Source organism: Budorcas taxicolor, chromosome 2, assembly GCF_023091745.1.
Source record: "Budorcas taxicolor isolate Tak-1 chromosome 2, Takin1.1, whole genome shotgun sequence".
Lineage (NCBI taxonomy): Eukaryota > Metazoa > Chordata > Mammalia > Artiodactyla > Bovidae > Budorcas > Budorcas taxicolor.
This window is the reverse complement of record NC_068911.1, coordinates 63690833-63710705: the sequence shown is the minus strand read 5'-3', so window position 1 is coordinate 63710705 and position 19873 is coordinate 63690833. Positions and strand designations below refer to the sequence as shown.

At 37.0% G+C, this 19873-nt stretch overlaps 1 protein-coding gene across 1 annotated transcript in view; it reads left to right on the top strand.

Moving 5' to 3' along the window:
- AGPS (alkylglycerone phosphate synthase) overlaps positions 1 to 19133 on the top strand; it is a 129139-nt gene extending 110006 nt beyond the window's left edge. The window contains exons 19-20 of the mRNA XM_052663808.1: positions 2368 to 2425; positions 18988 to 19133. Coding sequence (XP_052519768.1) covers positions 2368 to 2425; positions 18988 to 19109 — 180 coding nt within the window. The 3' untranslated portion in view covers positions 19110 to 19133. The remainder of the gene's footprint in view (positions 1 to 2367; positions 2426 to 18987) is intronic.
- The last annotated feature ends 740 nt before the right edge of the window (positions 19134 to 19873 follow it).

Genomic DNA, 19873 nt, shown 5'->3' with positions numbered 1-19873 from the left:
CTTGGTCGATGTTGCTATAATTTCAGTTTATATTTTAATTGATTTTAATTTAAAAGTTAAAGTTATATGTCGGGCTTTGAGGTTCATTTGCTAGCAGTTTCTATTACATTTCTTAAATGTAGAAGCCTCAAGCTTCTAATTGTTGTCAAGCCTTCTGTTTGATAATCAAGGTTTCTCATGACAAGAAGGCCTAGAGTGGAATAAACAGACTAGAGTATGGAGGAAGTGGGAGGAGACTGGGCTTGTTAAACCTCAGGTGTCGTCACGTTAACTGTATCCTGCCTGCCAAAGACGGTACCACAAGATGATTTTCAGTGGCACACTTTTAGGCCCAAACCACAGACAGGGTTTGGTTGGCTCCCTCTGAGGCCTCCTTTTTAAAAAACCGAAACAAAAAACAGCTTTTCTGAGGTATAATTGAAATATAGTAAACAGTCTATGAAGTGTACAGTTTTACGGGTTTTGACATAGGTATGCCCCTGTGAAATCACCCCAATCAAAATAATGAGCATATCCAGCATCCTCAAAAGTTCGAATCCTCTCCTGTCCCTTTAGCCTTTTCGTGACTTCGTGTTGCCCTCTGGCTACTCAGTCCCCTTCCCCATAGTATTAATACTATAGAAGTGAAAGTATTCCTTCTTTCCCAAGCCAAACAGTCATTCTCTAAGTGCTCCTGGTTTCAAGTAATTATTGCTTTACTTAAAATAATTTGTTAGAAGATACAGTCTCTTAGAGTAGGGTGAGCGTAGGTATGATTCATTTGAAAACCCCTAAGTCCTAAGTGATGAGAGTTCTTATATGTTGCTTCGCAATGAGATGTCCATCCTGAAGGGAGGGCCGCCTCTACTGTGGCCTGACTCTGATGGCTTATACACATCCAGGTGATTCTGAGAGGTACAAGGCACTCACTGTAGGGATTTTAACCTCATATCTGCTACACATTCATGAGTAATTGAGTGTAATTCCAGTTACTGTAACCCTTTTTTCACCCTGTACTTCAGCCATTCTGTATTTTGCTTTAAGTCTTTATCTTTCTAACCTTCCTGCTTTATAAGGAGACTAGTTAGAGCCTAACATGTTAGGAGGATAAAACAAGGGCCTGTGCGCTGCTGCCCGCCCCCCGCCCCCCCCCCCCCACCTCCCCACCTCCCCCCACACACATTTAGATATCCAGAAGCCTGACAAGTTATTTGTCCCAAAGCAAGGACTTCCCAGGGGTGCTAGTGGTAAAAAATCCACCTACCAGTGCAGGAGACACGGAGGTATGAGTTCCATCCCTGGGTTGGGAAGATCCCCTGGAGGAGGACATGGCAGCCCACTCCAGTGTTCTTGCGTAGAGAAGCCCATGGACAGAGGAGCCTGGTGGCTACAGTCCATGGGTCTCAAAGAGTCGGAGGCAGCTGAGCCAGAGCACACAGTGACCTAACAGATGTTCTCCATCAGAGTTTATCATTAATCCCTGATAGTTTTGTAAGTAATCTTGAGTCTGTGTACACTGTATGATAATAGGGGAGTAATTTAACCACCTAAGCTTTGTTTTCTTTATCTTTGTTTTCTTTTTCTTTAGCTTTGTTTTCTTTATAAAAGTAATTATTCCATATGGCTTTAGTGAAAATAAATGAATTATTGCAGGTAAATTGCTTTTTACTTTTCTGGACATACCATAAGCAGTCAATAAATGTTTGTTGGTATCGTGAGATGTTTACTTCAGAGTAGGACCCGACTCCTTACAAAACTTCTTAAAATTGTTTTTAATCATTTAGTGCTGCTGAATTCATCATTTTGCCCCTTTTTCTTTTCTAGAATCTTAAAGTAACAACTGTAGAATTTGTGACTGTTCACTAGAAAAAAATTTATAAAGCTAGGCTGCATATTTTAGTAGCTTTTTAAAATACAGTTAGCCTAATAGAAAAGACTCTTGAGAGCCCCTTGGACTGCAAGGAGATCCAACCAGTCCATTCTAAAGGAGATCAGTCCTGGGTGTTCATTGGAAGGACTGATGCTAAAGCTGAAACTCCAATACTTTGGCCACCTCTACATTGGAAAAGACCCTGATGCTGGGAGGGATTGGGGGCAGGAGGAAAAGGGGACGACAGAGGATGAGATGGCTGGATGGCATCACCGACTCAATCCACATGAGTTTGGGTGAACTCTGGAAGTTGGGGATGGACAGGGAGGCCTGGCGTGCTGCAATTCATGGGGTCACAAACAGTCAGACACAACTGAGCAACTGAACTGAACTGAATAGAAAAGAAAATTAGACTTCCTGTTTATTATTTAACCCAGAACGTTTGTTCTTCCTTTGAGAGTTGAGTCTTACTCTTTCACTTCAAAGTGGTCTATTTGTTGTTTTGTTTCCAAATACAGGCAGCTGCTAGAGAAGAAATCCTCGCTAATGGAGGGAGCCTGTCACATCACCATGGAGGTATTCTTTTTTGGGGGTAGAATTTCTGATATTCCTACTGCTTAAAATATTTGGTTTGATAAAATGCTGGGACTATGAGGAATTTGCTAGCACTAGAGATCTCATCTTGGAGGTTTTTGTGTCTGTCACTGAGGTCACCTGTGTTAAGATAGTAACCAGCTGAAGCTTGATTTGACAAGCCTGTCTGTGTAACAGGACCTGGTCATTCTTCTGAGTTCTTAGGAACTTCATGTTGCCCAAGATAGCCCAGCCAGCCTGGAATGTATTTGACCATTATAGCCAAAGTTCTTAAAGGGGGAAGAAACCTACATAACTGTTTCTCAGCCACTATTGGAATGTAACTGAAAGTCAGTTGTACCATATATTGAAGAGCTGTTCTGCCAGTCAAAATTCAACAGATTAATCAAGACAGGATATGAAAAAAAATCTTTTTTCGATATTTTAATGCTGTTATAGTATTCCTCTTTGATCATTATAATATTAAGTTACTGGAGAGTTGATCATATCACCAATAAAAATTATGATATGTCTATGTTACTAGCAGTGTTTTTAATATATAAATTGGTGCCTAGAAAAATAGATATGTGTAGTTTTTTTAGGGAAGTGCATGAAGGTAAATGACCACTGATTTGAAAAATTCAACTCCTACTCTGGGTTCTCCATATCCCTCTTTTCCTGTTTGATTTTTCCATCGTGCATTTAGCATTATCTAACATTATAGTTAGCTATCTCCTTCTACTGGAAAGTAGGATCCTCAGTAGGGACTTCTGTTTCATTCCTCCCAGCACCAGAATAGTATTGGCCCCAGCCAGCTCTCCATACATGTGTGTAAGAAGATTGAAAGAATTTTGGTAGAAAACATTGTGAGCTGTGGAAAGTCTGTATTCAGCCAGGCCTGAAGAAGATTGCTACTGTGGATGAATGAAGTAGAAAAATAGTTCCCAGCATCACTGTATCGATTTACTCTATTATATTCCCCCTACTTTTTCTTACTCTTCACAAATAAATTTCTAAGTTAGCTGACTGATAAGCATTAAAGTGAATGAATTGTTCTTTCCCTTCTCTTCCTATTTATTACCTTTTGATGGAGATTCTAATGAATGTTAGAATGATGAAAATGAAGAAGGGAAGAAACTGGATATTAGAAACCTCTTAAATGGAATTAAAAGCTTTTGACTAATCTAAAGGTCTAAACCTAATTTTGGAAATGTAAACATGAAGTATTTCATAAAGGTGCTTAGATTTTTGTACCTTTTTTCAAAATGTTCAGAAAGTATATATAGTACCTAAATTTTTTTTATATTTTATTTTAGGATGCCACTATATTACTACTATGTAAGGAAATTACATAGTAATTTTACATAGTATCATGAAGTAATATGTTCTTAATTCTAAATTGATTGGATAGAGAGAGGAAGTAAAATAATTTACCTATAATTACTTATTTAAAGAAAAACATTTTTTTCCTTTCCAGAGCCAACAATTTTGCCTTTTGGTAGATGTCAGCAGCCAACAAGTGTACTTTTTCCTTTGAGATAAGAAACTGTAGGATCCTTGTTTGTGATAGTAAATATGAGAGAGGTGTAATTCTACAAGAGGGTAAAAATAGCCAAATCTTGTACTGAATAGAAAGAAATAGAGGCTTAATTGTTAACCAGGTTAGGTGAACTAATTTCCTTCATTGTGAGAGGATGGTCTCTGTTTACTCAAGTTTTACAGTGTGATAGATTCTACAGAAGTTAGAAGTGACCAAATGAGCTGCAACATTGTAGAGGAAAACCAAACCAATGTGTTTTTTCTCTGGCCAGTGACACTTTATGCCTTTAGGATCTGTGAGGATATTCAGGTCCAGCCAGTGATGTCTCTATCTGAAATGCTGAAAGCCTAATATGGTGGAATGGCTGTTAGTACTTACTCAGATACCCCCTAGATGCTGAGAGTTTCTTAGTAGGCTTTAACAGAACCTATGTAAACATACTTGAAATACTGTATGTGCAAAGGTGTCATAACAGAAAAAGAAAATGCACACAAATTTAAAATAATAAAGAGTTAAATAATTCTAGTACAAATTTATTTGAGACAGACTTTATTATTTGTCTAAAGCTATGGTTAATAATTGTTTTATTATTAATTTATTATATTTATTGTTAATTTATTATTGATAATCTGTTATTTAGTCAATGAACACAAATAGAAATTAATTTAAAAATAGTTGGAAAGATGTAAACATTAACTAACCAAAAGATCATGATCATTCAATTCTTGATTCCAGAGCCAAAAATGTAAATAGCTCCTGGGATATTTTTGATACCAGATATGCCTAATGCTTTTTAACATTGTTGTATAATATGTTTTCCACATTATAAATATTACTTGTCCACGAGACAGTAGGATTTCAAAGAATGGTAGTCCTTCTCTTGAAGGATCTTCCAGTTCCATAAAGTAAAATATGATAGCATTTCAAAAGGCCACTGATCAAAACTAGTAGGATTATGATATCATCATATTTTAACCAAGATAAGAGTCTCCCTCTTCTTTGAAAAGCACTTAGAAGGTGACTTTAACAAACATGTGAATGCTGTAGATGTTAAAACATCAAAGAGGAGGGAGACAAAATAGGGAAAGGAATTAACATTTATAAAGCATCTGCTAGGTGCTCTGCTTGACAGTCTCCTTTAATCCTGATCAGAATGCTGTGGAATAGATACTGTTCTTGTCTTTCAGATGAAGAAATATTAAGGCTCTGAAGGTACAGTAGCTTACACCAAAGTATGAGCAATAGTTGTTAGAATTTGAATTTGAACTCAGGGCCTCCTATGTCAGTGTCCTTGTCCTCTGACTTAAGAACCCAAAATAGTGAAAATAGGTCAAAAGCTAAAAAAATTTAAATTGAACGCCTTTGAAAAGAGGCACATGATTTTAAAAGTATGTGAGAAGAAATACGAAACATCACTGTTTCTCTTTTAAAATAAAATAATAGCTCTGTTTAATTTTGACCCTAAGTTTAGTTGCTTGTCCTGCTTTAGATGTTAAAACAGAAATGAATTAATATTTTAATTTCCTTATCATAAATATTTCATTTTTTCTAAGTTCTTGCACATAAGTCAGTTTGACTTTCTGGTTGTTTTTGTAATTCCTGACTATAGGTTTCTAGTGTTGTCAGTAGCAGGTAATAAAACAAATGCAGGTCAGATCATGTTACAATAAAGCTCCCGTATAATTTATGTGCATTTTCAGGTTCTAGGTTTATAAGCCTTTATTTGTTGAAGACTCCAAGGTCAATGAAATAGTTTAATTATAGAAATTATCTTGAACTTGAATGTAGCAAGGTTTGATTGCATATTAATTTATTGAGAGGTTCTGCTTCATTTAAATAAGGAATCTCTTATTTCTATCTCATTTCTCATTTTTTTTTTCCATACAGTCAGAAATATGACTGTGTGGAAACAAATGCTAAACCACTTTGATTCCTCTATGGCTTAGAAAAAGAAACTAAGTAAGCCTGAACACAGAATATCTTTCACGTGTCCAGGTGAAAAGATGCTTTTCCTTTGCTAGCTTGCCTTTTTCTGTGCTATTTAAACACAGGCATGCTCCAGAGTTCAGCCCAGAGCCAGTTTCTTCCTCCGTGTGCCCCTCACTCCCTCAGTGATTACTTTAGTCCCAGGACTGAAAACACTGTCCTTATGCTGATGACTCCCAATACCAGAAGGCATCACCAAAACCACCCTCATTAAGTCACTATGTTTTTCCTTCTGGGACAACTGCAGTAGGCTCTTTACTGGTCTGTCTTCCTCTATGCCTATTGCTCTGCTGATATTTCTCTTGCTGTCTGGCTAATCTTTTTAAAACTCAGTGCTTTCTTCTCATATTCAAAATAAAACCCAGTGTCTGTATTGGGTTCTTCAAGGGTATACATTGTGTGTTTATCTCTGTCTCTTCATCTCTTCCTTTTCCCCTATAGCAGTAGTGGCTTTCTTGCTGTTTCTCAGACCTGTCAACCCCCTTCCTCTTCAAAGTCTTTCGTTATTTGTTCCATCTCTTTCTGATGGTCTTTCTCTTGTGCCCCCTCCCCCAGATATTTGCATGGTTCACTTTCCCCATCATTTAGATCTCTGATAAAAATGTCACTTTCTTAGAGGCATCTTCCCTATTCTCTTGTATAGTTTATGCGTTTCCCATTTGAGTAAGTTCAATGGGGTTACTGACTGTATCTTGTCTGTCACTGTGTTCCCCAGCCCCTAGAAAAGTGACTGACTATTCTACATAGAAGTAGGTAATCAATGAATATGTTATGTGACCAGTTAAGTGTCTAAGCACTCACAGAATTTTGGGCAGTTTTGCAGATTCTCAAACATCTGAATTTTTCATTAACATGAATGGCATTAATCTCCTTGCGAATTTAGCTTCAAATGCTTAATAAGCAGGCCTTATTTGAATATAGGGTCATGCTTAATCACAGAAAGGCTCAGTTTATTCTGTAACATTATTTCTGAGAATGTATATTAGCAGAGTCAGTTATTTAGTGGAAAAGTAGGGTAAAATAATATGCATTTCTGTATAACTGCCCAACCAGCCATTTTAGTTTCCTTTCTTAGATGCAGTATGTATGTAAGATTCCATTTAAACTTTGTCTTAAAGCAAATATAAGTTTGAAAGGCTTACAGATAGAGGAGAAAGAACATAGACTTCAGAATCAAATCTGTATTTGACTTTTGGCTCTGTACTTAGCTAGCTGTATCACCATAGAGAAATAAATTTTCTGAACTGCAGTTTTCTCATCTGCAAAATCGGATAGTACCTACATCAGATTATTATAAGACTTAAGTGTGATAATGTATGTAAACATCAAAGTGTCTTGCATATATAGTAGGTGCTTAAAAAACAATAAGCCTTTTAAAAACATAAAAGAAGTAGACAGCACCAAGTGAAACTCTGGTTTGTATACTTAAACCTCTACTGTAACCATTGAAAAAAGGATCACAGTTTGAAAAAGACCCTTATCAAGGAATAAGATTGAACAGTTATTTTAACATTTTCATCTATAACCTGTGATTAGTCTTACTCTATAGGAGGTTCTGTTACCATCTGTATGAAAGCAATAAATTTTCTTCACACTGTTGACTGCAAAATTTGCTATAAAAATGTCTATTTTCATAAATGCTTCTGTGCTTAAAGTTAATCATCTAATTTGTACATTTCAAATATCCCATGCTATTCAGTGTAGTTTCCTAGTTTCATTTCAAGCAGAAATCTTTCCATGTAAATTTTAGAGTGGGTTTAATTATCCTTCTAAAGTTAATCAATAACAGAGTTCTTAAAAGATCGCCTTTTATATGTGTGGAAAAGGTTTTCCTTAATATGTATCTTGAACTTAAAACTCAAGGCAGCCTCATAGTAGCATCTTTAGTTACTGACCTTCAGGCAGTGTCATGACATTCTCAGTAGCATTTTTGAGTTCAAGAGTAGAAGGGCCGGGGGTTGGGAGAATATTGATGCAATTTCTCTTAGAGAGTTTGGCCTGTAATTGTGATTAATAACAGTCGCTTTCACTATCTGGAAACAGACAGGCTGGTTTGTCTGCCTACAATCATGCTGTGATAAATGGAGCTATTTTAACTCTGGTTTTGTGTATCAAAGAAAACAGATGTAGTCTGGAACTGGAGGCTATAGGAAATACAAAGCCTGCTTAACTTAATCTTCATAGCGCTTGTTTTTGTAACTGACGAGCTGGTCAGTTTAAACAACAGTGTTTATGTCAGCCATATATTTAATTTCAATTTATGACTTAAGTTTTTAAGTTGTTCATTTGCTAAAATTATACCTAAGTCCTTGTCAGGAAACAAAAAAAATCTTGATTAAATATAACCAGTCTTAGTTTAAATATTGATGTCTTTACCTAACCAAACTTATTTCCTATTATTCAGAGAGTAATTATGGGGTAGCTGCTCATAGCAGTTTTTGTGGTCTTGACATAATCCAGTAGTGTCAGAAACTTTAAAAGTAAGGAGACTACTCAAAGTAATGAGCAAAAGATCAGCTTTGTTAAAAACCTATACTGTGAAGTAAAAGACATGCAGATTAACAAGGTGATTATCACTATTTATAGATGACATGATTGTCTTTGTAGAAAATGCAAAAAAATATATACAAAAACAAGATCAGCAAGATTGCAGAATATAAGAGCCCACACCAAGATCAGTTCCATTTTTGTATATTAACAACAGGCATATAGAAACTGCGATTTAGAACGTAGTATCATTTACATTTGCTCCAAAGAAGGCATTTAAATCTAATAAAATATGTACATGCTTATGCATAAATCTAACAGTATATATACTGGATCTATGTTCTGAAAATTACAGAATGCTGATGAAAAAATTAAAGGCCTAAACAAATGGAGAGATATGTTCATGGACTGGTACAACACTGGACATGGTTATACCATGTCAGTTCTCCCTAGAGTGATCTACCTATTTAATACAATTCCTATCAAAAGTTTGGAAATATTTTTAGTAGATATGGAAGAGATTATTCTAAAATTTATATGTTAAGATAAAGGAAATAAGTAGCTGAAAAAAGAACAGCAAGGTCATGGGAATCAATGTATCAGATTTCAAGACTTATGATAATATAATCATCAAGACTGTGGTACTGGAGGAGTATTGATCCATAGAACAAAATAGAGAACTGAGAAATAGACCCACATGAATGTGTCCAGCCAGTTTTGACAAAGATATAAAGCAACCAGTGAAGGAACTATATAGCTTTTTCAACAAATAGTGCTGGAACAATTGGATGGAAATTCATAGGTTAAAAAAAAAAAACCTTGACCTGAACCTCACACTTTATACTAAAATTGACTCGACATAGATAATAGACTTAAATGTAAAACATAAAATAACAAAACTTCTAGAAAAAACAAAAAGCAAGAGAAAATATTCAAGATCTAAAGTTCGGCAGAGAGCTCTTAGACTGTTCACGAAAAGTACAGTCCATTAAAGGAAAATTTGATAAATTGGATATTGTCAAAATTAAAAATGATTGCTCTGTGAAGGACTCTGTTAAGTGGATGAAAAGTTAGGCTTTTCATATGTGCAAACCATATAGCCAACAAAAGATCTATGTCTATAAAATATAAAGAACTCTCAAAACTCAATAGTAAAATGCAAACAGTTCAATTAGAAAATGGGCAGAAGACATGAAGAATCATTTCCCTGAAGAGGATGCACAGATGACAGATAATTACATGAATAGATGTTCAACATCAGTAACCATTGTTGTTGTTTAGTTGCTAAGTCATGTCCAACTCTTTGCAACCCCATGGAATAGAGCCTGACAGGCTCCTCCTGTCTGGAATTTTCCAGGCAAGAATATTAGAATGGGTTGCCATTTCCTTCTTCAGGGAATCTTCTGACCCAAGGACCAAACCCATCTCCTGCATTGGCAGATGAATTCTTTACCACTGAGCCACCAGGGAAACAATAACTATTATGGAAATGCAAATTAAAACCACAAGAGAAACCACTATACACTGATCAGAAAGCTAAAATTAGAAAATAGTGGCAAAGTCAAATGCTGGCAAGGATGTAAAGAAACTAGGTAAATCATGCATTACTGTTTGGAATGTAGGGTAGTAACATCATTACATAAAAACAGTTTGCAGTTTCTTATAAAAATCAAACTTGTAACTACCATTCAACCCAACAGTTATGCTCTTGGATGCTTATACCACAGAATTGAAAACTTAGGTTCATGCATAAACCTGTACATGTACATTTACAGCAGATTTACTCATGGTAGTCCCAAACTCGAATCAGCTCAGATGTCCTTCACGATTAAATGGCTAATCAAACTATGGTACGTGTGTACCATGGAATACTACTCAGCAGTAAGAGAAAATGAACCATAAACACATGCAGCAACTTGGATGAATCTCCAGGAACTTACCCTAACTGAAAAAAAGCCAGTCCCCCAAAATTGGATACTGTGTGATAGTATTTCTAAAACATTTTTGAAATAGTGAAATTAGAGAAATACAGAACACATCAGTGGTTTCCATGAGTTGCTGTAGGACAGGGGTGACTATAAATAGGCAACACAGGGCTCCTTGTGGGGATGGAAATGTTCTGGATCTCGCCTATATCAGTGTCAATATGCTGGTTGTGATTTTGGTCTTTTGATAGCTATCGGATGAGTATAGCCTTTCCAGTATCAAATCTTTATCAGATTACCATAAGATAGCATAAGTTTGTTTTGCTCTTTCTTTCTTGTGATTTGCTTTTTCTCACAAAACTTTAAAGTTGAATATAATATTTTTCCACTGAAGCAGTGTTGTAAATAGTGAGATTCTAAGACCAGACTTAGATTAAAAGCCAATTTAATTCATGATGTAGTTGAACATTTAACTACTTAACTATTTCAACTATGTCACAGTACAGACAGATTTGAGAGCTGACAAAGTCTATTGTAAAAATGTATTGAACCTTACATCTTCCTCCCCATGCAAGCTACAGAGGCTCAGTCGCAGATAGAGGGCAGGGACAACATCGTGTTTGCCACCTCTTACCTTGTGCTATATATATACCTGTAGTAGCTTCCAGCTTCAGATGTATTTTTTCAGCCACTAGGAAGGAATAGGTAGCTTGGATAATAACCAATTCTCTTTGGACCTCTAAAGAGAACTCTTTCTCCCTAGCAATTTTATGACCAAGACTCTTTTAAGTGGGCTTCCCTGGTGTTTCAGAAGGTAAAGAATCTGCCTGCAATGCAGGAGACCTGGGTTCAGTCCCTGGGTTGGGAAGATACCCTGGAGGAGGCCATGGCAACCCAGTCCAGTATTCTTGTCTGGAGAATTCCCATGGACAGAGGAACCTGGTGGGCTACAGTCCGTGGGATCGCTAAGAGTCGGACATGACTGAGCGACTAAATACAGCACACAGGATAGTACTCTTTTAAGTACCAGATGTTTGCTAATCTCAGAATACCTCTACTATATTATTATATTGTTATAGACTCATTAGCTTTTTGTAGCTATTTTTTCAGGTGATTAGCAATGAATCCTAATAGGTATTTTCAAATGTAAAATCTGTTAAAAGTGACTTTGCTGCTGCTGCTAAGTCGCTTCAGTTGTGTCCGACTCTGTGTGACCCCCATAGACGGCAGCCCACGAGGCTCCCCCATCCCTGGGATTCTCCAGGCAAGAACACTGGAGTGGGTTGCCATTTCCTTCTCCAATGCATGAAAGTGAAAAGTGAAAGTGAAGTCACTCAGTCGTGCCTGACTCTTAGCGAGCTCGTGGACTGCGGCCCACCAGGCTCCTCCGTCCATGGGATTTTCCAGGCAAAAGTGCTGGAGTGAGGTGCCATTGCCTTCTCCGAAAAGTGACTTCAGGTAAAGTTAATTTTTAATAATCTGTGTTGTATAACACAAAAACCACTAGGGTATTTGTGGCTATTTAAATTTAAATTAAAATGAAATAAAAATGTATTTCCTCATTTGCAATAGCCACCTTTCAAGTGCTTAATATCCACATGTGGCTAGGAGCCACTGAGGTAAGCACTGCAGATGCAGAACATTTCTGTCATCATAGAAAATTCTATTGAGCAGTACTGTGAAGCTTTATTTCATATGTATTTTCACACATTGGCTGGGAAAATGGCCCAAAAATATGACTTAAAATTTTTTTCAGTAGAAATTAGATTCAGGTCTTTAGGAGTTAAGTTCTAAAATAACTAGCATTTGTCATTAATGGCAGGTTTTCTGAGTATAACTTCTGTCTACTCTACCACTCTTTCCAGAATTTCTTTCAGTTTGGTGAAGTGAAAGTCACTCAGTCATGTCCGACTCTTTGTGACCCCATGGACTAAGTCTATGAAATTCTCCAGGCCAGAATACTGGAGTTGGTAGCCTCAGTGTGGTCAGTAGCCTCAAATTTAAAACGAGGTCACCTTACAATAGCAGGAGCCATTTACTTCTAATTCAGTTGATTGTAGCAGTGAAGATATGTTTGCTTTTATGGAAATTATTTGGGCTCCTGGGAGATGGACCTTTGGAAATATATGGTCCAAAATTTCCTGATCTTGGCACTGTTGACATTTTGGCTAGACAATTCTTTGTTGTGGGGGCTGTCCTATGCATTGTAGTATGTTTAGCAGCATCCCTGGCCTCTACCCACTAGATTCTGGTAACATTGTCCAAATTACAACAACGAAAAATGTCTCTGCTGCTGCTAAGTCACTTTAGTCGTGTCCGACTCTATGTGACCCCATAGACAGCAGCCCATGAGGCTCCCCCGTCCCTGGGATTCTCAAGGCAAGAACACCAGAGTGGGTTGCCATTTCCTTCTCCAATGCAGGAAAGTGAAAAGTGAAAGTGAAGTCGCTCAGTTGTGTCCGACTCTTAGTGACCCCATGGACTGTAGCCCACCAGGCTCCTCCATCCATGGGATTTTCTAGGCAAGAGTACTGGAGTGGGGTGCCATTGCCTTCTCCGAAAAATGTCTATAGACATTCCTAAATGTCCCTTGTGTTGCAAAATTGTCTCTGTTGAGAACTGTTGATATAGTCCAAAGGCTCCTAGAGATTTGAAGGAAGAGAGTGAGGTTCTGTGACATTCCTTCCCCTGTTTTAGCTAATATAGAACTCCTGAGTATATCTAAGAAATAATGTCAGAATGTAGAGAATGCAAGGCAGATAAAACCAAAGGAAAGTAAAGAAATCCAGATTGGATATTTGCATCCCTACTCTTTATCTAAAATGGCTTATAGGTAACTGTGGTTCAATATAGTTTAACTGACATTTTTTTTTTACTTACCATGTGGATATGCTGTATTATGGAAAGTGAAAGTGTTAGTCCTTCAGTTGTGTCTGACTCTTTGCCGCCCCATGGACTGTAGCCCACCAGGCTCCTCTGTCCATGGAATTCTCCAGGTAAGAGTACTGGAGTCCCTTCTCCAGGGGATCTTTCTGACCCAGGGATCGAAGCTGGGCCTTCCACATTGCATGCAGATTCTTCACTGTCTCAGCCACCAGAGAAGCCCTGTATTATGGAATAGGACTACAAAAATGAATAAAACATGACCCTTCAAGGAACATGTGATGTTTTCTATCCTTTTCTGCCCTTATCATGTTATTTGGTCTGCTTACTTGCTTTCAGCTCGGTTGTATAGGCATTAATTGCCACTTGGTTTAAAGTTTGAGCTTGTTAATCCATCTTCTGGGGACACAGCAGAATTAACGCTTGATTGTGTTCTGAAGACAGATTGAATCCAGCTCTTGTGTTCTGCGATCATCTTGGTCATTCAGATTTTCTTCCTGTTTCATAGTCTCTAAAAACCTATTCAAGGATCTGTAAGATCTTAGAGCTGCTCTATAAACTGCACAGATAAAACCTTAGCATAGAGAAAAATGACATTTAAAAATATTTAATAAGAAAAGAATCTTATACCAGAGTTTTTAATTGCTTTGTTAAAAGTCCATGGTATCTATGAATTTTTCATCTTGATATTAGAAGTATCATTAGTAGTAGAAAATAAATCAGATGACTTTAATAAAGAAACCAAACATGACTTTAAGTATGCACTAAACATTAAATCAGAGACATCAGTTTGCCAACAAAGGTCCGTCTAGTCAAGGCTGTGGTTTTTCCAGTGGTCGTGTATGGATGTGAGAGCTGGACTGTGAAGAAAGCTGAGAGCCAAAGAATCGATGCTTTTGAACTGTGGTGTTGGAGAAGACTCTTGAGAGTCCCTTGGACTGCAAGGAGTTCCAACCAGTCCATTCTGAAGGAGGTCAGCCCTGGGATTTCTTTGGAAGGAATGATGCTAAAGCTGAAACTCCAGTACTCTGGCCACTTCATGTGAAGAGTTGACTCATTGGAAAAGACTCTGATGCTGGGAGGGATTGGGGGCAGGAGAAGAAGGGGACGACAGAGGATGAGATGGCTGGATGGCATCACTGACTCAATGGACGTGAGTTTGGGTGAACTCCAGGAGTTGGTGATGGACAGGGAGGCCTGGCGTGCTGCGATTCATGGGGTCGCAAAGAGTCGGACACGACTGAGCAACTGAACTGAAACATTAAATCGGGCTTCCCAGGTGCCTCAGTGGTAGAGAATCCGCCTGCCATTGCAGGAGATGCAGGTTCTGTCTTTGGGTTGGGAAGCTCCCTGGAGGAGGAAATGGTAACCCATTTCTAACCAAAGAGCCCATTTCATCATTTTTCTTGCCTGAAAATTCCCATGGACTGAGGATCCTGGTGGGCTACAGTCCAGAGGAACTTGGTAGGCTACAGTCCATGGGGTTACAAAGAGTCAGACATGACCGAGCATAGCATTAAATTAGAATTGTGGATAGTCATAGTCTTATCTCATGTGTCTTTAAAAGCTGGATGTTAGTATCCCTCAGTTGGAGATCTGTTACTTACTTTCAACATGTACCAAAATCCAACACACACACACAGGAATGCCTTATAGTACAAGCAAATGGACAGCTAAGTCCTCTTTTCTACCCCATATCACTGCCTCCCAAAGAAATATCCTCATCATCAAATCACCAGATTCTCCAAAGAGCCAGAAGTTTCTTGGGGCCAGAACCTCATCTGACAAGGGGTCGGTGTCCCTTTAGCACTAGTTTCTTACATAATCCACTAGTAGATTGGTTGAATTAATGAAATCTTATACAAAGTCAGTGCTTAGATCACTAATACAAGCAGCTAAATCTAGAGTTTCTTCTTTAAATGACCTATAGAATAGTGTTAAAAAGATGCTTAAACCAGAGCTTTCAAAATACAGTTGTTAAAATAATGGTTAGGTACTTTTAACTTTGGCTAAATTCTGATTCTAGGCTTTGGCTTCAGTAATCTTCTATAAGTCCAGCCCATTTCATAATTTAAAACATAAGTGTATAATAGATCTTTTCAACCTTATAATCAACTCCATAATTCAAAAGTTTTTAATTTGGCTGAAAAGAATTCTGGCTAGCAGACACTAGATGTGTCCCTTTTAAGATGAGATTATTTGGTAGTTTCTGCTAATTCTTTTGTCCCTTCCAAATAGTTTTTGGTGGCTAGACTGGCCACCGTGTCCACATATTCCACACAGGACTCCCATTACCTGTCCCCCTTGTATACAGGTCAGTTCATTCTTTTCTGTTCATTTCCACATTAAGTGTATTCCTTCTTGGAGCTATTAACATCCAGAGGGGACTGTTGAGCCTATGATTTCAAAGATTATCCCCCAAAGCTTCTATTTTCTCTGTTCCAAAAGTAAAATTTTTAATATGTACTGTATATTGTGGAGAAAACACAAAATATTTATTTTATTCTGTCTGTATCAGAAATTCTAAAAAAGTGAACTCCACTCTTAAGCAGAAAAAGAATTTCCTCCCATTATTTTTCTGTAATGTTTATTATTTGGCTGGCTTATGATTTTTGTATCTTTAAAAATATATTTAAGACTCTTCAATACCTGACTTGAGCATTCTGAACGTTGAAAAAATGTGAATTGTGGCATGCAGGGTCTTTTTCTTATGTTGAGAAATGGTGGGCTTGGCTTTTTCTAGCTCTACTGTTGGCTCTCAAGCTAGGTTTATACTTCTAGAGAATCAGAAGTCAACGGGATGTATTTGAGTCAGTAGTCATGAATACCCCCACACATCGGATAATCTTGGTCTAGAAAGAGGAATAAACTTCATGTAGTATGAATGTACACAAGCCTTTTCATGGATAGCTATTCATACAAGAAATGTTGAAATAGTCTTGACCATCTGTTATTTGCTGTTTTCATTCATCCATTCTCCCCTTTAGGTATGGCATGTTGCATAAAGGACAGAGTGTTGTTTCTACCTTTTCTGAAAATGAGTCTGTAAATGTTTAAGCAGCTACTGTATAGTTATGCACACACAATGTCTTACATATGTCCAGATCAGTCTAACTAGCTAATTTCTAAAGTTCCTAGCAATGAAAATAAAATGGCATTATTATTGCTGTTTAGCTCTAAAAAAATTAAAGTCTTCTACTTTCAAGTGTCATCTCCCCTTCGGGATTAGGGCCTTTGATGTTTCATTGTTGTGTTTTAATTTATTAATTCATCTGAGGCAGCCAGAGAAGAAGGTTCTCTAGAATTTTATGAAGACTATTTCCAATAATCTCTTTACTATAAATGCTCATTAAGCATTTCTGCTTAAGCTCTATTTTCCATTTGTACATTTATCCTGTAGTGTAGTTGACTTAAATTGTTAAGCAAAACCAAAAAGATTTCTCATCCCTTTAATTGCATAAATTGTGATTTCTGACTTCAGTATAAATTTCCTTATCACTAACAGAAGCAGCTCACAGACCTCTGCCATTAGATCATCAGGGGGTTAAATTCTTTTATCAGATATGTTTATGAGGGGCCACAACCATGCTGCCTGTACTGCCTTTCTTTCTTTTTTTTTTTTACTTTCTAGTTCACTAATCAAATGTATGTTAGATTGATTATTGTAAAAGTATAAACCATAGAAAATTTGACAAGATAGATGTGTAAATTATCCTTCTGACAGAGCTAATGATGCACTCCAAGCACCTTCTGTTTCCCAGCGCTTGGTGAGTGACTTCATTAAATATGCAGTGGCTGTTGGGTGGCTTCTCAGACGATGGTTCAGTTCCTTGTGGAATTGCATTATTACTAGAGGTGTAAAGCCAGGCAGACAAGCTAGCTGTTGGGCATCCTGCTGAGGTTCTAATGTGCTCCATCTTGTTGGAGCAGTTGTTTGCAGTCTTTTCAGGACAATTACATCCATAACCACAGGACACATTCAGTGAAACTATATTACAGATAACAGTGGAGACTGGCATTGACTGCTTTTCACCCCACTCTCCTGAGTTGCTTCAGTGGCGGTGGCTTAAAATAATGACACTTTTACCACTCACAGAGTAGGTTTATTTTCTTTTTAATACCCTGGAGCAAATCTAGAAATAACTGATTTGTAACTTTAAGTGTTAAAATCATCGGATATTTGAAGTGAAAAGATCTTGTAGATTCTAATCCCTTTGCAGATGAGCAAACTCAGGCTGAGGCATTGTGATGCGTTCTCAGGGATACAGTAGGGGGACCTGGTAGGACATCTTTCAGGTGGCAGAGATTGCATGAGTAGAAATTTGTATGTTCAGCTTCTGATTTTAAAACTCTTAAACAGAATTTTTCTTTTGAATTTAAGATTTTTTTTCTCCTGCTGTAGAGCATTTTCCCTCATCTTAATACCAGCAGTACTTTTTTATTTCCAGAAGCCAAGCAGAATATTTTGCTTTCTGAGAATGTCATGGTATTTATTATTTTAATGACAATTGATTGTTTCCTGGGAAACTAGACAGAAAAGATGGTTTGATTTGAGCTTAAAATGGTATTTAAGATTTCCAAAAGGCAGATACTATGTTGTATCACTGCAGCCTGATAAATGGGAGTGCATTTTAGAATGACAGGCTGAATGTTTTAATGAAAGAAGCTTTCCCATTTTAGTTTGCCAATTAAATCATTGTTGATGACTTAGATCATTAATGAACATTTGTGGAAAATGACCATTTGAATTCAATTATTGCAATAATACATTTGACAAGTACTGACCACAAATAATTCTAGCCATAAATAAGGTTTATCCATTTTTCCACAGATAAGTCAACATCTTGCTTTGCCTTTTAATGCCACAGCAAGTTGATGTTTCAGAATTCTTTTATAGATTAAGTACATATCCTTTCTTATAAAAGTTCTACTTAGAAAAGATTATGTTTTTCATTGAATGCCTTCTAAAATATAATTTATGCTGCTGTTATAGTCGTTAGTCTCAGAATAAATTAGCAGGACTTAGAAAACAAGAAGGGAAACATAGTGTAAAATCTGATAATTATGTTTAAGATGGTTTTTGATTTATTCAGTGTATTTGATTTATTCAGTGACTAAAAAAACTCTAATTCTGGAAAAACAACAGGAAGAAAAATAACCATTATTTGAACATACAAATTTATTATAAAGTCACATGGCAAGAAAATGCAAATGGAAAGCTTCATAACCAGATTTTTTTCTTAAGCCCAAAGTTCAGATTTTTTCAATTTTTTAAACGATTTTGTTCTTCTCAGAATATTTTATGGATATATATATCTTGTCATTTTTGCTCTAGTATACGCCCCCCAAAAAAACCATCTGGATGTGTTTTCTTTAGTTAATTTTATTTTCTCTGAAACTTTGGCATGTTTTGGTAAAGACCAGAGGTGGGTTCTTTTGAAACGCATGTTTTTCTCATTTTGTTATTTGTAAAATGGGCCATAATCTCAGCCCAAGCTTCCTCCATCTCCATTTTATAGTCTGCAGAGAAAGGAGATACTGTGGAGCACAGGCTTCCCCTGGGAATACATTGGGCTTAATGAGCTTGATAGTCTGGTGGGCTCAATAAATCAAATAAAGCAAAACATTTCTCATTTTTGAATAAAAGCATTTATCACACAGTGTTTGTTCATTCATGGTCGCAAGATTGATTGGTTTCCAGCATCATAGTGTATATTGAAGCATTTTTGATTTTGTTTTTTCAGTGGGCAAGTTACGGAAGCAGTGGCTAAAGGAAAGTATCTCTGATGTCGGCTTTGGGATGCTGAAGTCTGTCAAGGAATATGTGGACCCCAATAACATCTTTGGAAACAGAAACCTTTTATAAATCCATTACTATTGCTAAGAAAAATGTCACCTTTATTTTAAGTCTTTAACTATGGTTATACCAGTAATCAAATATATCATGGACTTTATTTCAGCTGCATTTGTTTGTTGGTTTAAAATAAGTTTGTTTCATTCTGTGGTTTGTTTTGTTTCTGCATCTATGGATTGACAGATGGTATTCCTAAATCTCTCTCATTGTAGGTGCATTAGTTTACAGCCAACTGGTTGTCATTGCAAATTTCAGTCAGGCAGCACAAGGCTGGCTCCCAGTTGTTATTTCAGAGGAGGATGCTGCCAGCTGTTTTGTATTGATGTTTCTTCTTGGGGAACAAAGGCAGATTTTGGTGTCATCTATTGTTTCTCTAGCCCCCTTTTAAAAAGAATTTTTCTGGGAAGCAGCTATGTAGGGAAGGATTCCACTGAGCAGTTATATACATGTATGTTTTTTTAAGAGAGCATTACTAGTGTGAATAGGCCATTAAGGGAGAATACCCACGGAAGAGTATAGGCAACCTCTTACTTAGGATGCCTCTAGTTCTGTAACATGCTTGGCCTACATTTTTATTTGAAATTAGTATCCAGTTATGAAACCTTAAATCATTAGGATGATTTATTCTGTCAGGGGACATCTTTTGTTCTCCATATTTCTGTTTCTACTGAGGTATGAGTTGAATTTGTATCACTGAGAAAACGCATGGTTATATCCTAATTCATTCTTTATATGTTTTATAAGGAAGGCCGATGTCTCATTCATTGTATGTGAAG